This window comes from Homarus americanus, unplaced genomic scaffold (genome assembly GCF_018991925.1).
Source record: "Homarus americanus isolate GMGI-L3 unplaced genomic scaffold, GMGI_Hamer_2.0 scaffold30535, whole genome shotgun sequence".
NCBI classification, from domain to species: Eukaryota; Metazoa; Arthropoda; class Malacostraca; order Decapoda; family Nephropidae; genus Homarus; species Homarus americanus.
Window position 1 is genome coordinate 6,483,779 of NW_024732440.1, and position 15,895 is coordinate 6,499,673.

Genomic DNA, 15,895 nt, shown 5'->3' on the forward strand with positions numbered 1-15,895 from the left:
TCCAGGAAAAGGGTGAATTTCCATGGTCCAGCACCGGTCAGGTCCCGAGGTTGCCGGACTAGACAGGTACAACCTGTATATATATTTTCATGGTCAATACAGTGATATGCCCAATGGCCGGATAAACTGGTGCAGACCTCTTCCGGGGATGAGAGATTTCCGGTAACAAGACGACTCTCTCTGAAACCCAGAAAAATCCACATTCCCTTAATTTTCCTGATTACTACTATTGGGAAAATTTTCTCTGAATTTTTTGGAAATTGCACATTATTTCGTCCTCGGAACTTGCCCCCAGTCTCAGAAAAAAGTGGAAAGAGAGAGTTTCTTGAATTTTCCAGAATGCCGGATTATTTCATCCCCAGAATTTGCTCCCATACCCGGAAAAAAAAGCCTTTTTTCTAAAAATCAGTTTTTGTGGTAAGTCCAGAATGCGACATCTAGCTTTACACCTACGTATGTAAATGCCTAGCATTAACTCGCTAGGCCAACATACAGGCAATTAAAACATCTAATAATTACATAAATACATAATATTAGGACGACACGTCGCTACCTGGCATTTAATTACAATTCTCAAAACCCCCTCCCGCACCCTCCATCACATGCATTACTACCGTCATCTCTTGCCCCCCCTCCCCCCTAACAAGGCATGTGTCAAAATCCCCTTCTTTCGTTGGTTATTTGTTGCTTACAACAAATAACCAATGAAAGAAGGGGATGTAGAATTTAATATAATTAAAGGGAAGTTAAAACAGAATAAAAAGAAAAAGAAAAAAAAGAAAAAAGAAAGCAACTCATTACAGCTGCAGTGATTTCACAAATTCGGTAAAAACTGAACCTAAAATATTAGCTCACCGACCCCCCCTCCCCCACCCTACCCGGGAAAAGTTCCAGCAGATGCCCTTTCCAGCTTAAGCTATAGGCCGGCAAGGAGTGCCTTAATATAAGTCTATAAACTCCTCAGAGGACATTACTCCAGTTGACTGTTCATACCTGGAACCGGTAGATACTCGCCCCACTAGAGGTCACAGCTTAAGGTTGAAGAAGCCCAAGTTCAGAAAATTGTCAGGGTGAGCTTTTTTGGAGTGAGAGTTGTGAACTCTTGAAGCAATCTGCCCGAGAGTGTTGTGACAGCAATGAGTGGAGCTCATTCAAGACCAGACTTGACCAATACTGGTGCAAGTACAGATACATGCCCAGTACTTGCTAACAGTACATAACAAGAGAAGTGACTGATCACACAAGCAGCTAACAGGATGATCAGTAGCAAAGGGGATAAGGTAAAGTAAAGTAAAATTTGTGTACTTGGGGAAAAAGTGTAACATTGCCACTGCAATACATAAATACTTTAATATGCCTATTTCAGACATAATCTATTATATTGTACTCATTGCAAATTTGTATAACTTCCAGTGTATGACATAAGAATGAACCCTAGGGAACACACTGTATAGCTATATAAATATTACATCATCAATACTGTACCTGGTCTCCCCTACTGAGTGCGGCCGTTAGTAGGGTCTATTGGCATCCTTGGGTCGCTTGAGTTGAACCTTTAGGCGCTTCATGCCAATCTGGAAGCCATTCATCGCTTGGATAGCAGCCTGAGCCGAGGCAGGGTTGTCGAAGCTCACAAAACCTGCAGATATTAAGTGTTATTGAAAATCACACTGACTATAACAATAACATTAACTCAGAAAAATAACTACAATATAGTACAGTTATGAAAATATTGTATCGTATTGTTACCTTTCCCTATTATGCTTCATCCATGCTCTTTTTATGTTATGTTACTTTTACTCTTAATTCTGACATCACTGTTAATGTTGAAAGTATATAATTAACTTATTTGTATGGAAAACAGCAAGGTAATAATCTCAAGCAAACAATTCAAACATATTCAACAGTACCGGTATAACCAATTTAATCAACCAAGCATGCTGGAATTGTTTATATTCATTCCTCTTTAAGTTAGACAGTAAGGTAACTGAAATAGAGTGTAAATGTATTACCCCCCCCAAAGAGAAAAACAATAAGATCTCACCAAAGCACTTGCTCTGGTTGGTGGCTCTGTCAATGAACACCTTGGAGGAGATCACATTTCCAAAAGGAAGGAACATCTGCATCAGCTCAGCATCACCAAACTCCTGTGGCAGGTGGTAGATGAAGAGGTTGCAGCCCTCTGGTCCCGAGATGGAACAACCTGCCAAAATGATCAAATTATATTCAGATTGCAAAGGAGAGCTAATATTAGTCGGAATTAAGAAGTAACATAATGGTTTAAGTCTAAGAACAACAAGATTATTTAACTGTAGGATGATAATAGAGAATTAAGAGCTTTGTTGACGAAAAAGGAAAATCAATTAGAAAGTGTTATTAATTTATGATACCAGCTCAGTCTATGAATAAGATATTTTGAGGAAGAACTACTCTTTCCATAATATTATAAAATTCATTATTTAATATATATATATATATATATATATATATATATATATATATATATATATATATATATATATATATATATATATATATATATATATATATATATATATACATACATACATACATACATACATACATACATATATATATATATATATATATATATATATATATATATATATATATATATATATATATATATATATATATATATATATATATATATATATTAGCCTTACTGAACATTTAATTATTGTTTAACACACACACACACACACACACAGTAGATACTGTACTGTTAAGTTGACAATTTAGGAAACATAATTAAGGGAACATTTTTGGGGGTGGATGGGTTACAGAACTGTAACATGAAAGGGAAAGAATTTAGAATACTGGAGACAAAGGATCACATGTACAGCCGCAAAAGAAAGTATCGTTTGCCTGTGCCAAGGAAGACTAATCCCTGTATTAAAAAAAAAAACTATAATATATATATATATATATATATATATATATATATATATATATATATATATATATATATATATATATATATATATATATATATATATATATATATATATATATATATATATATATATATACACCAAATGGATTTCTAGTTATATTGAAGCACAGTACTGTATCTAGTATGCCATACAAGGATGATTCCCTTCCCCAATCCTACCCCCATCTCTAGCTGTTGTTGATATGGCGAGCAGATGTACTAACTTATGATGATACACTGGGGATCATATCAAAGCATTTCATCTAGCGGTTGAAATTGTAGCATCGGAAAATCTAATGATACTTTTTTGGGGACTGTACTGTATAATGAAGGTTGATGTATGGAAGTAAATTTGTATACTGTACTGTAATGTGAGTTTAAAGATAAATATTGTCTGTATTTAGTAACATGACAACCAACTGGGGGTTTGACGCATTTGTCTCATCACAGCAGTTGCATCTAGGGTGAATTGTAAAAACGAAGTTTGGAGGTGAAATTTCATTTTAAGAAACTAGGGGTGATAAATTTGAAGTGGGAAAATGCTACCTATTGGGCTGTTAACATCAAACATAGTTAAAACCTATTGTGTGCATATACAAAACTAAATTATTTTCATTGCATAAAAACACAAAAAACCTGCAAAAACAATATATAAAAAATACTAATAAGATTGACTTGCAATCTGAAATAAACTGTACTAAATTAAGTTACCGATATTTAAAATTAATTTTATTATTTGAAAGTAATCTTTAAGTACAGCAGAGGACAGAATGTAAAACAAATGAATCTACAGGTTTACAGAACATTCATTTAAGAACTGAAAACAGTAAATAACAGCATTAAATATTAAAGGTATGATGTACAACTATGCCCTTTCTCTTTCAATGAAGAAGTAATTAATGAACAATAATAATAAAAAACTTAATAAAAAACTATCAGGTCTGAGAAAAATGTATAATCTTTACATTTAAAAGCCACTTACTAATTATATCTGGTGTAATGTAAACCTTGCCATTTCCTACTTTTCTATTTTAAGATTACCTATACTGGAGAGAATTGGATAGAATATTTAAATTACTACTGTATTTCCTTTCCAATACCTTTAAATATCCAATTCTTCATGGTACAGTTCAAGAAGTGGATATAAACAATACAGTCATTCTGCATTAAGAAAAACCACCTACCCGGTAAGCATAATTTATACCAGAAGTAAATATTATGCTTGTAACTCAGTAATGTAAAATACATTATCAATGATTTTATCTCTGCAGTCCTTGTATGCAAATCTTGCTTCATTCATTCTTACTGACGCAATACATGTTTTCTGCTATTTTACCCAGTATCATCCACCATCAGTAATTCCTTCCCCAAAGAGTCCTTCAACACTATGCTCTGCACTCACACCTGCATACAGTACTAATGCTCCTTGCAATGTCTATCCTTTTCATTTTCAGTTTGTCCTTCACCTCATCCTCCCACTTGGTCTATCCTCATCCATCCACCTCTGAATAATAAACTCTCTTTATAAATTTTTCATTTTACAATCTCTCAATCCCAAGACCATTTGAGCAAACCATGATCTGCTCACTGCTCAACAATTTTCACTTCCACTTCTCCTTATTTCTTTATTTCTTATTATCTACCGGTAAATCTTTTTCACCCAACACACTGCTTTCAAAACACCCTTTCCATTATTTCCAATAAGCTTCTTCCTCTTGTATCCACAGCCATGTTCAATGACCTTAGTACAGTTGAGTCTGGATTTATGCGGTTTTGGTTTACGTGTTTTGTCATTTACGTGGTGCCTTGCCAGAATTGAAATGCTTGATTTACGTGGCAAATTTGGTCATTTACGCGGGAAGCGGCGCGGGCAGGGTGCACACAAGGTCGCCCAGTCATCAAAACATTACCGAGTTCTTCACCAGCCACCCACCACAGCCGGCCCAAGTCAGTGATAGTGATAATGCTAGTGAGGATATGGACTTTGAGGGGTTTGACAAAGAGGCCCTACAAGCCTCTGTGGTGGATAGTGATACAATTAATACAAGTGATACAGGTGAGGGCCAATAATCTGCCCTCTGCCTCGGAACCATCCCCCCATCCCCGTGCGCCCAGCCATCTTTTCTACTAATGTAAGTGTTAAAAAACCTAATATTATTGATATTTCTCTTAATTATTAATTGTGTGTGCATACCATCATAAAATTAAGATGTTATTTTGACTACAAGGTACGTATTGTGTCGGAAAAAGTGGAGTTTGGGGTTCGGCCCAGTCTCTATTTCAATTAATCCCACATGTTCTGTTATTTCATTTACGCGTTTCTCGTTTTACGCGGTACTCCGCGGGTTCAATTGACCGCGTAAATAAAGACCCAACTGTAGTGCACTTACGTCAGCACAATTCCTCTGAACATACTCATTTCAGATTCCTTTGATAAAGTTATCTCTATTCATTTCTTAATGCACCTATCGCTGTCCTCCTCTCCTTTACTCTATGGTTCAGATCACCATTCCCATTGCATCCACTTCCAGATATATGAAGCACTCAACTTTCTCCATTTAATCTCCATTCAAACTCAAAATTATTTCTCCATCCACCTCATACTTTATTTTTGCTCACATTCACTATTAACTTTCTATTTGAACTGTACACACACACTTCTAAACTCATTCATCAACACTTGTACCTGTATTTTTCTTTATAATTCCCCATTAGAATACTGTACTGTCACTTACAAACAGCACCTGACTTGCCTCCTATTAATATTTCATATCATTGTTCACCAAATTCACATCCTTCAACATCAATTTTACATTGACTTCTCTTATCACCCATCCATGAAAAAACAAAGGTAATACCAGTACCTGTAGCACACATCCCTGCTACAGTCCTACTTTCACTGACAAACAGTTTCTCTTTTCTCACTAAGTCTGACAGGAAAAGTACTGGATGAGTGGTTGAAATTAATTATACATTAATTCTTTTATATAAGGGATTACCTTGGAAAGTTTATGACAGGATTGTAATTGCAAGAATAAAGAAAAGAAAAATGTAAGATGAATGAAGAACAGGGAGGAATATCAGGAGGTAGAGGTTGTATAGATTAATGTTTCTAGTAAAAATATTTACTGAAAGATAAACTGGAAAAATAGGATAAAGTATACAATAGTCACAGACACAGTAGTCCTATGACAGGTGAATTAAGAAAGGCTGTGGGAAGCGATAAGATTTATGGAGGAGAAGAGAAGATTCGTGACGAGAAAAAAAGTTTTACAAAAGTACTGCAAGTCTGAAAGTTAAGGGAAGACTGTATGATTGCTTTAAAGTGAAAGAATTAGTTAGACAGGGATGTGTAATGTCCCTGTGTTTGTTTGTTTTCTCTTCAGTATACTGTACTGTATAGTTATTTAATGAAAAGAGGATGAATATACTACTGCATACACTATAAAATTATGTTGAAGAATGACCCAAGGAGGTTAAATATTTCAAATACATTATGTATTCGGGAAATATGTCAAGCAAGAATGATACAATAGAAAAAATAGAGACTAATATACGGAAACAATGATTGAAGAGCTGGAAAGTTGTGTCAAGTGAAGGAATGTAACCTTGAAGTCAAAGTGGAAACTAGCATAGCATGATTCTTCCAAAATTAACTTTTGACAGTAACAAATGGTCGTTGAATTTAACAAAATGCTTTAAAATTTAAGATAGAGATGATTCACTGAAGGGCTGCATCTAGGGTTACTAGAATGGAAAGGAGTAAAGTGTGGACTGTTGGAAAGGGTGAAGTTAAGTTTGAGGATATGATATGGACATGTGAGAAGGAGGTAGAAGAGGATAGTAAAAAGGGTGTACTGTACAGGGGCAATGTAATACAGTAGTCCCTCACCAACCGCAGGGGTAAGGTTCCTGAAAAATCCTGTGGTTGGCAAATCCGCAGTTGGCTAGACTAAAGGCTAATGGAAAATAGGGTTAGATTCCATGGCTGTGGATAACATTAGTTAAAACATAACTAAGTTGCCTAATCCTTCGCTAAACAATACTGTACCTGTATTGTACATTTAATTAAATCCGAGTCAAATACATAAGATAGCTTTAACAAAAATTAAATAGTAATATACAAATTTTACACTACATCTCCATAGAGATGGCATGTTGCTATAAAATAAGAAAAATAAGGAGCATGGTTGTGTTTGTGTGTGTGAAGTACACATGTGTGTGTGTGTGTGTGTGTGTGTGTGTGGACTTGGCAGGTTGCCAAACTAGACTGTCCCTGTAGCTACCAGGCCAAGCTGCGTTATTGTCGTTTTTCAACTCGTGTTTTTGGGTAGATATATATAATTTTATTCATGTTTTTATTACTCAGTTATATGCACACAATTGTTCATACAGAATGTGTATATATATAAAAAAAAATTATAAATAAATAAAAAATAATATAAGGTGAAAAACAGAGAACAGATAGTTCTTACATCTGTGGGAGTTAGCCCATGATCGTGGGAAGGGGTTTGTTGGAGGAAGAGGAGAAGAAGGAGGGGGGGGGGGGTGCTCCTGTCTCCTGTGTCCTTAAAGAAATGATGCAGTATTTTTTCTTTTCTTAACATTATTTTTATTCATTCCTCAAATTTACAGAGTAATGTATTAGACTGTGGAGGAATAAAGGCACCACAACACTCCATGGATACTCAAAATTCAATGCCACGGTTGGTGAAATGGTAAGCAGAGTAAAAATTGTGGCTACCCAGAATCTGCGGATGGGAAATCTGCAATTGGTCAGGGTCTACTGTACTGTATATACAAAAAATGGTCCTAACAAATAAAATTTCACAAAATTACTTCTGTAAATATCCAATCCTGTTGGATAAACAAATATTTAATGTAAGTCAGATATTAAGCTGCTTAATTGTTATAATGCATAATTATGAATTTCATTGCAATTAATTAACAAATAAATTGGTTTACAGATTGAGAAATACGTACAATCTTTCGAGAGTTTGAGTTCACTCACTTTTCATCAGTTATTTGTTGCAAATATTCCACAAAATACACCATGTTGAAGTAGCAAATTATATGGAGGTTCTCATACCAGTACAGAAAGAGGAATCGTTTAATTTCCCTATAACTGTTGTCCAATCTCCACGGAGCCAACCAGTCAGTAAATTTAAATGCCTGTACTGTACCACAAATGAGACCTACTGAACTAAGTGTTCAGTATTAGGCATCTTTCTTATTTTAATTTGTTACTCAAATACTGTAATAAAATTTTTAAATACTGTATTGTATTTTTCAGTACTAAAGGGATATCCAGACTTCTCTGTCCACAAAAATGTGTAGATAATTAAGGAGTACAGTACAGTACTACTATACTGTACTTATATATATATATATATATATATATATATATATATATATAAATGAAAATGGGTCTCATTGGCATGATTGTCCATTAGTAACTGCATATACAGCACACTGCATACCAAGACTTCAGTACTGTAGCCAAGGAGGCAGCTTCCCTGCACAAAACAACACAGTACTTGATTGCCTTTCTTTCTCCAACTGTACAGTTAGGAGCCCATTGACTACTGGGTGGACTGGAAGTGCTCTGGAACAATCCAAGGACCCTCAAGACAGGAGGTAGGCTTTGTATCCATGCAGTTGCCACACCATTAACTAATATAATTAGCCAAACTGAATTTCTACTTCCACAAAATAATAAAATTATCAACCCATTACTGTGGTGGAGATGGTGAGATAGAAGAAAGGGTTATTCATTCAAGTCAAGGAAGTTTCTTTGGCTAATAACTACAGAATCCTGCAGAAAATATTCAGGGGCCATTATAAAAAATTAAGGTTTTTTGGGTTCACTCACTCTTAAATATTTTCAACAAATAAATGTTAAAAGTACTGGAGCCTCCTTTCTTAACTATTGTGTTCTTTTTCAATGAGTAATATGTGTACAAAGTACTGTATTAATGTACTGTACTATATTTTGCAATATATCTTTCAAATAATTTTAGAATTAAAGAAATGAATGCCAAAAATAAGTCTGTGATCCCTTTAATGAAGAACATCACAGCTACATGTATTGCAATAAAGACTAACTACTTCAAAATGTTTTTGTCCTTTTATTTCAATAAATTTTAATGCAGAATTACCAGAATGTTGGATTGAAAATTAATTAGTCAATCTTATTACTGAACTTAAAATCAACTGGATTATTTCAATACTTACATAAATTGATTTTGAAAAGATTTCTCGGTTTATATTCACCTTAAGAAGATTATGTGGTGGACTTTTCAAATCTTAGAAACCAAATGACTCACAAATATTAAGACAAAATATGGACGAGATATAATCTTAACGTCTCTGTGATACGTACATGATTCCAAGCTCATCAAATCGATGCTGTGGATCGATTGCAAATAGTCTCTGTGGAACTATTAAGTAAAGTCAAATAATAATAATAATAATAATAATAATGGCTGCCCCTCGTGTAACGAGCATGACTGGCCCTAGGGCCACCTAGGCGTGAATTTGTTTAAAGTGTAGAAGCTGTTGCCAACACAACAACCACCTGAGTTAATGAGCTGCATGACCCAATGTCAAGGAATAGTCCGAGAAAACCAGACAACTCGCCAACTGCACTGGCTAACTATTAACCCGGCAACGATCCACAAATCGATTAACATTCAGGTCCCCAATTACTGCTGGGTAAACAGAGGCAAATGGCATAAAGAAACATGCCCATAGTTTCACCCTGCCCGGGGATCGAACCCAGGTCTGCTCGCTTACGAGGTGAGCATGCTGACCATTACACCACAGGTCGCCAGTAAAGTTACTGTAAAATGGATAATCAATCATGTGGTAAAAGTACAGTTGCTGTTTTCCATTTACTTGTCAGAATTTTAATTCATATTCTAAACACTTTACTCTGAATAATTTAATAATAATTGGATCTATATAATGTACTCCCACCTACAGTATTCCTTCTTATTCTCCCCTTGCATACCAAAGGTTTACTACACAGTGTTCTGTATCCAAACTATCCCAAACAGGCAGTCAAGTCGATGAGACCCACTTTCCTATCCCTTTATCATTTGTCAGCTTTCTTGCCAGTCAATCATTTATGTTATGCACTGTTAGCAAGTACAGTACCAGGTATGTATGGGTTCTTGAATATATAGTACCAGTACCTGAACATGTTCCAGTGTTTGTCAAGCCTGTGAGCCACATAAAATTTGACTACCAAATGGATGAAATAAATCTCACTAAGATATTTAGTTGGGTTGATCTTTGAAAATGTTTGACAATTTCAGGCAGATTTTAAACATGTCACTTACTGGGCTGTAACTCATTATTGGTTGATCCTTCTGAAATTTATCTCAAATTGAAAATTGTTTAAAGATAAAATTTTACATATGGCAAAGTATTTATAATCAGTCTTGTAAATACAGATATTGAAATATTGGGAATAATATAGCAAGTCTTTTAAACATTTATAATGTATATTATATTCATTATAATTTTGAATAATTGAAAATAACCAAAATTCGCATGCTATCACACAGCCTGAAATATGAACAATAGAAAACAATTATAACATGCAAAAAAATGACATATTGTACTATGTGCCATTTTGGCACAACCGCATATTTACATGGGACCCAAATTCAGCGCAATTGTATACATATCAGATAGTTGGCTATAGCTCAAAACCCGTGAGTGTTAAGACTTATTTATAACAAATTAGGAGTTGTTTAGAATGGTATTATGCATACATTGATGTTATAATTAACTGTCATCAATAAAAAAAATAAAAAAGTATACACATTGTACAGTACAGTAATACATTACACTTAAAACAAACAACAGTAAGAATTTCAAACTCATTTTGGCAACCATAACTAAATATTTATTATTTATCATCACAACTATTACAAAAATCATCAGAGTCCTGGAGTTGCTCTTTGTTATCATCAGCCATGTAAGAGCAGGTTGTCAACTAGCAGGCAGGTGTACATTTCAAACCTATGTGAATGCAGGGACAGTTAGAGGGTTTGCATACACGAGGACATTTGCATGATGATAGCTCAAGGAAAACTCCTGGGGCTGGTGAATCTGTCATCCATTGAATTACAAGATTCCCTTCTCTATTTGTTGTCCAACCACGTCCTGTAGTTGGATCAGGAATATTGGGCGACGACTCAAGGCTTCACCTCCAGATGGCGGTCATGAAGTTTGCTCGAAGTGTGTGCTGCAGTAGAGTATCTTCACATGGTGGAAGCTGTCCAGATTCAATATCCCACCCTCTGGCACGAAACATTTGGCACCGCAACTCATTAACAGATAACACTTTTGTGTTTCTGCAGCATAGCTTCCAAGTGAATTCTTGTATGATGTTGAACACTTCTGTGGGAAGTGTCCAGGTAGTACCAAGAGATGAAAATGCTTTCCTGAACTTTTCACCTCGCTGAATGAGTTTCAAGGCATTCAGCTTTTCCTGACCTGCCAGTGCATGGACAGAGTCACATCCTGTCCACACATGAAGTCCCAGCAATGCAGTACAGACATCTTTTCCAGGTGTTGCAGCTAACTTTGTGATATTCACAAGTTTCACATGAGTTTTAGTGCCACACCTAATGAAGTGTCGGCCGTTGGTCTTTTGATTTAGGGCAAAACAAATGATGAACGCATCTGAAATGCAAATTATAGCTCAATAATTTTCAGCAGTGTGTGTCAGCTTCCTCTTGGTTTGAAGAGTGATTATCCATTGTTGTTCAGTGGGTCAGCTTGATACAGTATCACCACAGGTCACAATCAAGGTTTTATTTCCCAAATGCTTCCTCCGACTATCATTTTTCCAGCAGTCTGCATGAAATTTCGTCAACAAGTTCATGCTGTCTGTGCACATTAAGAGCCGCTTCAACTTTTCTATTTTATGACTAGGTCACGTTTTTCACGTTCTGCAGTCTTGATTGAGTGTTGACGGTAAGCATCAAATACGACTCCAATTCGATCGCTTCCCTGGCCAGTGTGAAGAATCTGCAAATTTTTTTTGTCAAACAGCTGGTAGAATGTAAAATTCTCACAGTGGACTTTGTGAACGAGTCCCATGGCATCAATAGTTGAAGAAGACGGCTGAGTGGTCACCTCAGCTTTGCTAGTTTTCCATTGCACCATCTGCATTCACCCATACCCATGGCAAAGGACCAAGAAGGTGGTAAAAAAACATCCTGCATGTCTAGCATTCTATTCTGAGCTATCAGAACCATGTTGCCAAACAGACTTTGGTCAGCTATCAGGATAACTTTCTTATTTGATACCTTCATTGTTGTACAGTATGCTCAACTGCATTGAAAGTTTTTATGTTCTATTAGTTGATAGTGTTATAACAACCATCACCTGTTTTCAGACGAAGTTCCTGGAAAGTTTGGTAAGCTGCTTCTCCTTCTTGTGCTTTCTGCAAGTTGTCGCATATGTCTCTGCAAGTTGTCACATATGTCAGGTGATGGTGATGTTCCAGTAGAGATATTAACTAGATCTGAAGGGTCTTCATCAAAGGGATTTGTCCAACTGTTCTGTAGATCAACAAACGAGGCAATGTCAGAATCATCTCCCTTGATGCGTGAACTTTGAAGGTCTGGATGACCAAGACCAACTGAGTGGACAGAGATTTATTCTCACAATTGTCGTAATGCAGCTGCTTGATGTTCAGCTGTAATATAATAATGGGACACTGTAGCAGGTTGAAGACTAAATCCACAAGTTACTCCAGCAGTCTCTATTAACTGTTCCTTCAGTTGTTTGATCCAGAGCAATTCACACAAATGGATTTGCATATCTGAATTGAAAAGAGAATCCACCAGGTTGGAAATGATCATGCAACTCTGGACAAGTTTCCTTCAGCGGTAAATAGGACGATATCCTCAGTAGTTAATATTGTCTATTGCAAAACAGGACAGATGTAGTACCAGTTACCTTCACAAATGACACAAAATAGTCCAAGTATGATCTCCATCATTTTGATGTAAGTCATCCAGAATGCAGACAGTGATCCTCTTTTATGATGTAACACTTTCAAGTAAATCATAACAAGTAAAAAGTCTGTTACAGGATTTGTCATTTAAGGCAGAATTCTATGGGCATGACATACGTTGTTGTGAAGATATTTGTTTTAGCTCATAAAATTCACACAAATTACTCGACCAGAATATAATTTACATTGTTGGAATTCTTACAATTTGATGATCATTTTGAATATAAACATCATAGATTTTGCATTAGACATACAAATTTTAGATCTAATGTAAGTTTTTGTTTACTCTGCGTAAATATATTATCTTTTGTGCAAAATATATGACATTTATATTCAAAATATTCCTGGTCTTACAAGGAATCCAGCAATGTCAATTATATTATCCTAACTTTAGTTTGAGGTATTATTTATTACTATACCTGGTTTTCCCCAAAAAATTTCTCAGAGAGGGAAGAGCCAGTGAGTGTAGTGTGAGAAGAGGGGGAGGGAGTTGAGTCCATTATTTGAATGGACATTAACTTGGCGACTGTATTTCTCTTAAGTATTAATTGTGTGCATGTACCATCATAAAATTAAGATGTTATTTTTACTAGAACATAGGTATTGTGTTGGAAAAAGTGGAGTTTGGGGGTTAGCTGGTCTCTATTTCATTTAATCCCATATGTTAGTTGATTACTTTACGCCAACTCACTTTCCAATGTACCCTGTGGATTGAATTAACCGCTAAAGTGAGGATTCACTATGTGTGTGTGTATATATATATATATATATATATATATATATATATATATATATATATATATATATATATATATATATATATATATATATATATATATATATATATATATATATATATATATATATTTCATTAGTGATACGGTGATTTTGAATTTTAAATATTACCTAATTTTGCGAAGTACATTACTATCATAAAAACGAAATTTAACACAAAATGGGAATATCTACTTTCCGAAAGTTGAGTTAGATAAATCAAATTTTCCGAAAATCAGATTATCATAGAAAATGGGAAATTTGTATCATGTAATATGGGAAATATCTACTTTCCGAGAAAGTTGGTTAGATAAATCAAATTCTGCTGAAAATAGATTATCATAGAAACGGGAAATTTGTATCATAAAAAATGGGAATATCTACTTTCCGCGAAAGTTGGTTAGATAAAACAACTTTCCCGAAAATAGATTATCATAGAAAACGGAAATTTTTATCATAAAAATGAGAAATATCTACTTTCCGGAAAGTTGGTTATTCATTCCCGAAAAGTAGATAGATTTTTCTACTTTTCGGGAAAGTAGATTATCGATTTTTCGGGGAATAGATTTTCAATTCCTTAAAAATATTACCTAATTTTTATGCAAGAGATTATCATAGGAAAATGGGAAATTTGTGATCAAATAAAAAGGGAAAAAATATCTACCGGTGTTATTAGGACAAATCAAATTTTCCGAAAATAGATTTATCATAGAAAACGGAAATTTTTATTATAAAAAATGGAAATATCTACTTCCGGGAAAGTTGAGTTAGATAACCTAAATTTATTTAAAAATAGATTAATGTAGAAAAACAAAAAATCAATTAAAAAATGGGGAAATATCTACTTTTCTCCAAGGAAAGTTGAAATAGATGAACTGAATCAAAAATAGAATAGAAAAACGAAATTAACAAGCAAAAATTAAAATATCTACTTTCCAAGTGAAAGTTACAGATAATCAACCTTCTCGAAAACAGATTATCATAGAAAAACGGGAAGTTTGTATCATAAAAATAGAAATATCTACTTTCCGGGGAAAGTTGGTTATTTCATTTTCCCGAAAAAGTAGATAGATTTTTCATTTTCGGGAAAGTAGAGATTATCGATTTTCGGGGAATAGATTGAATTTTTGGGGAAATATTACCTAATTTTGCGAAGTAGATTAACAGCAGAAAACGAAATTTGTATCACAAAAAATGTAAAACACTACTTTCCGGGAAAGAGTTAGATAACCAAATTTTCCGGTGCAAATAGATTATCATAGAAAACGGGAAATTTGTATCATAAAAATGGGAAATATCTACTTTCCGAAAGTTATTAGATAACCAAATTTGCCGAAAATAGATTATCATAGAAAATTGCGAAAATAAATATAAAAAATGGGAAATATCTACTTTCCATGAAAGTTGAAAGTTAGATAAAACAACTTTCCCGGAAAATAGATTATCATAGAAAAACGGGAATGGTATCATAAAAATGGGAATATCTACTTTCCGGGAAAGTTGAGCAGATAAACAAATTTGCCGAACATAGATTATCATAGAAAAACGGAAATTTGTATCATAAAAATGGGAATTATCTACTTTCCATGAAAGTTGGTTAGATAAACAACTTTCCCGAAAATAGATTATTATCATAGAAAACGGGAAATTGTGCATCATAAAAAATGGGAATATCTACTTTTCCGGGGAAAGTTGTTATCTACTTCTCTCAAGTAGATAGATTTTCTACTTTTCGGGAAAGTAGATTATCGATTTTTTCAGAATAGATTTTCGAATTTTGGGGAAATATTACCTACCTTATGAAGTAGATTATCATAGAAAACGGGAAATTTGTATCACAAAAAAAATGGGAAATATCTACTTTCCGGGAAAGTTGGTTAGATAACCAAATTTTTTGAAAATGGATTATCATAGAAACGGAAATTTGTATCATATAAAAAAATGGGAAATATCTACTTCCAGCGAAAGTTGAGTTAGATAAACAACTTTCCCGAAAATAGATTATCATAGAAAACGGGAAATTTGTATCATAAAAAATGGAAATATTCACTTTCGGGAAAGTTGGTTAGATAACCAAATTTGCCGAAAATATATTAGCAATACGTAACTGAACGAAGTAATACCGA

The 15,895-nt window shown here is 34.4% G+C and overlaps 1 protein-coding gene across 16 annotated transcripts in view; it reads right to left on the reverse strand.

Annotated features, from left to right (window-relative positions):
* The window catches only part of LOC121868794 (CUGBP Elav-like family member 4), a 227,719-nt gene that overhangs the window by 7,393 nt on the left and 204,431 nt on the right, over nucleotides 1–15,895 (reverse strand). For all 16 annotated transcript variants that reach the window (XM_042369731.1, XM_042369717.1, XM_042369720.1 and 13 more), the window contains 2 exons: nucleotides 2,045–2,203; nucleotides 1,486–1,639 (listed from right to left, as the gene is read on the reverse strand). In XM_042369731.1, the coding sequence (XP_042225665.1) occupies nucleotides 1,512–1,639; nucleotides 2,045–2,203 (287 nt within the window). In that variant the 3' untranslated portion in view covers nucleotides 1,486–1,511. The remainder of the gene's footprint in view (nucleotides 1–1,485; nucleotides 1,640–2,044; nucleotides 2,204–15,895) is intronic.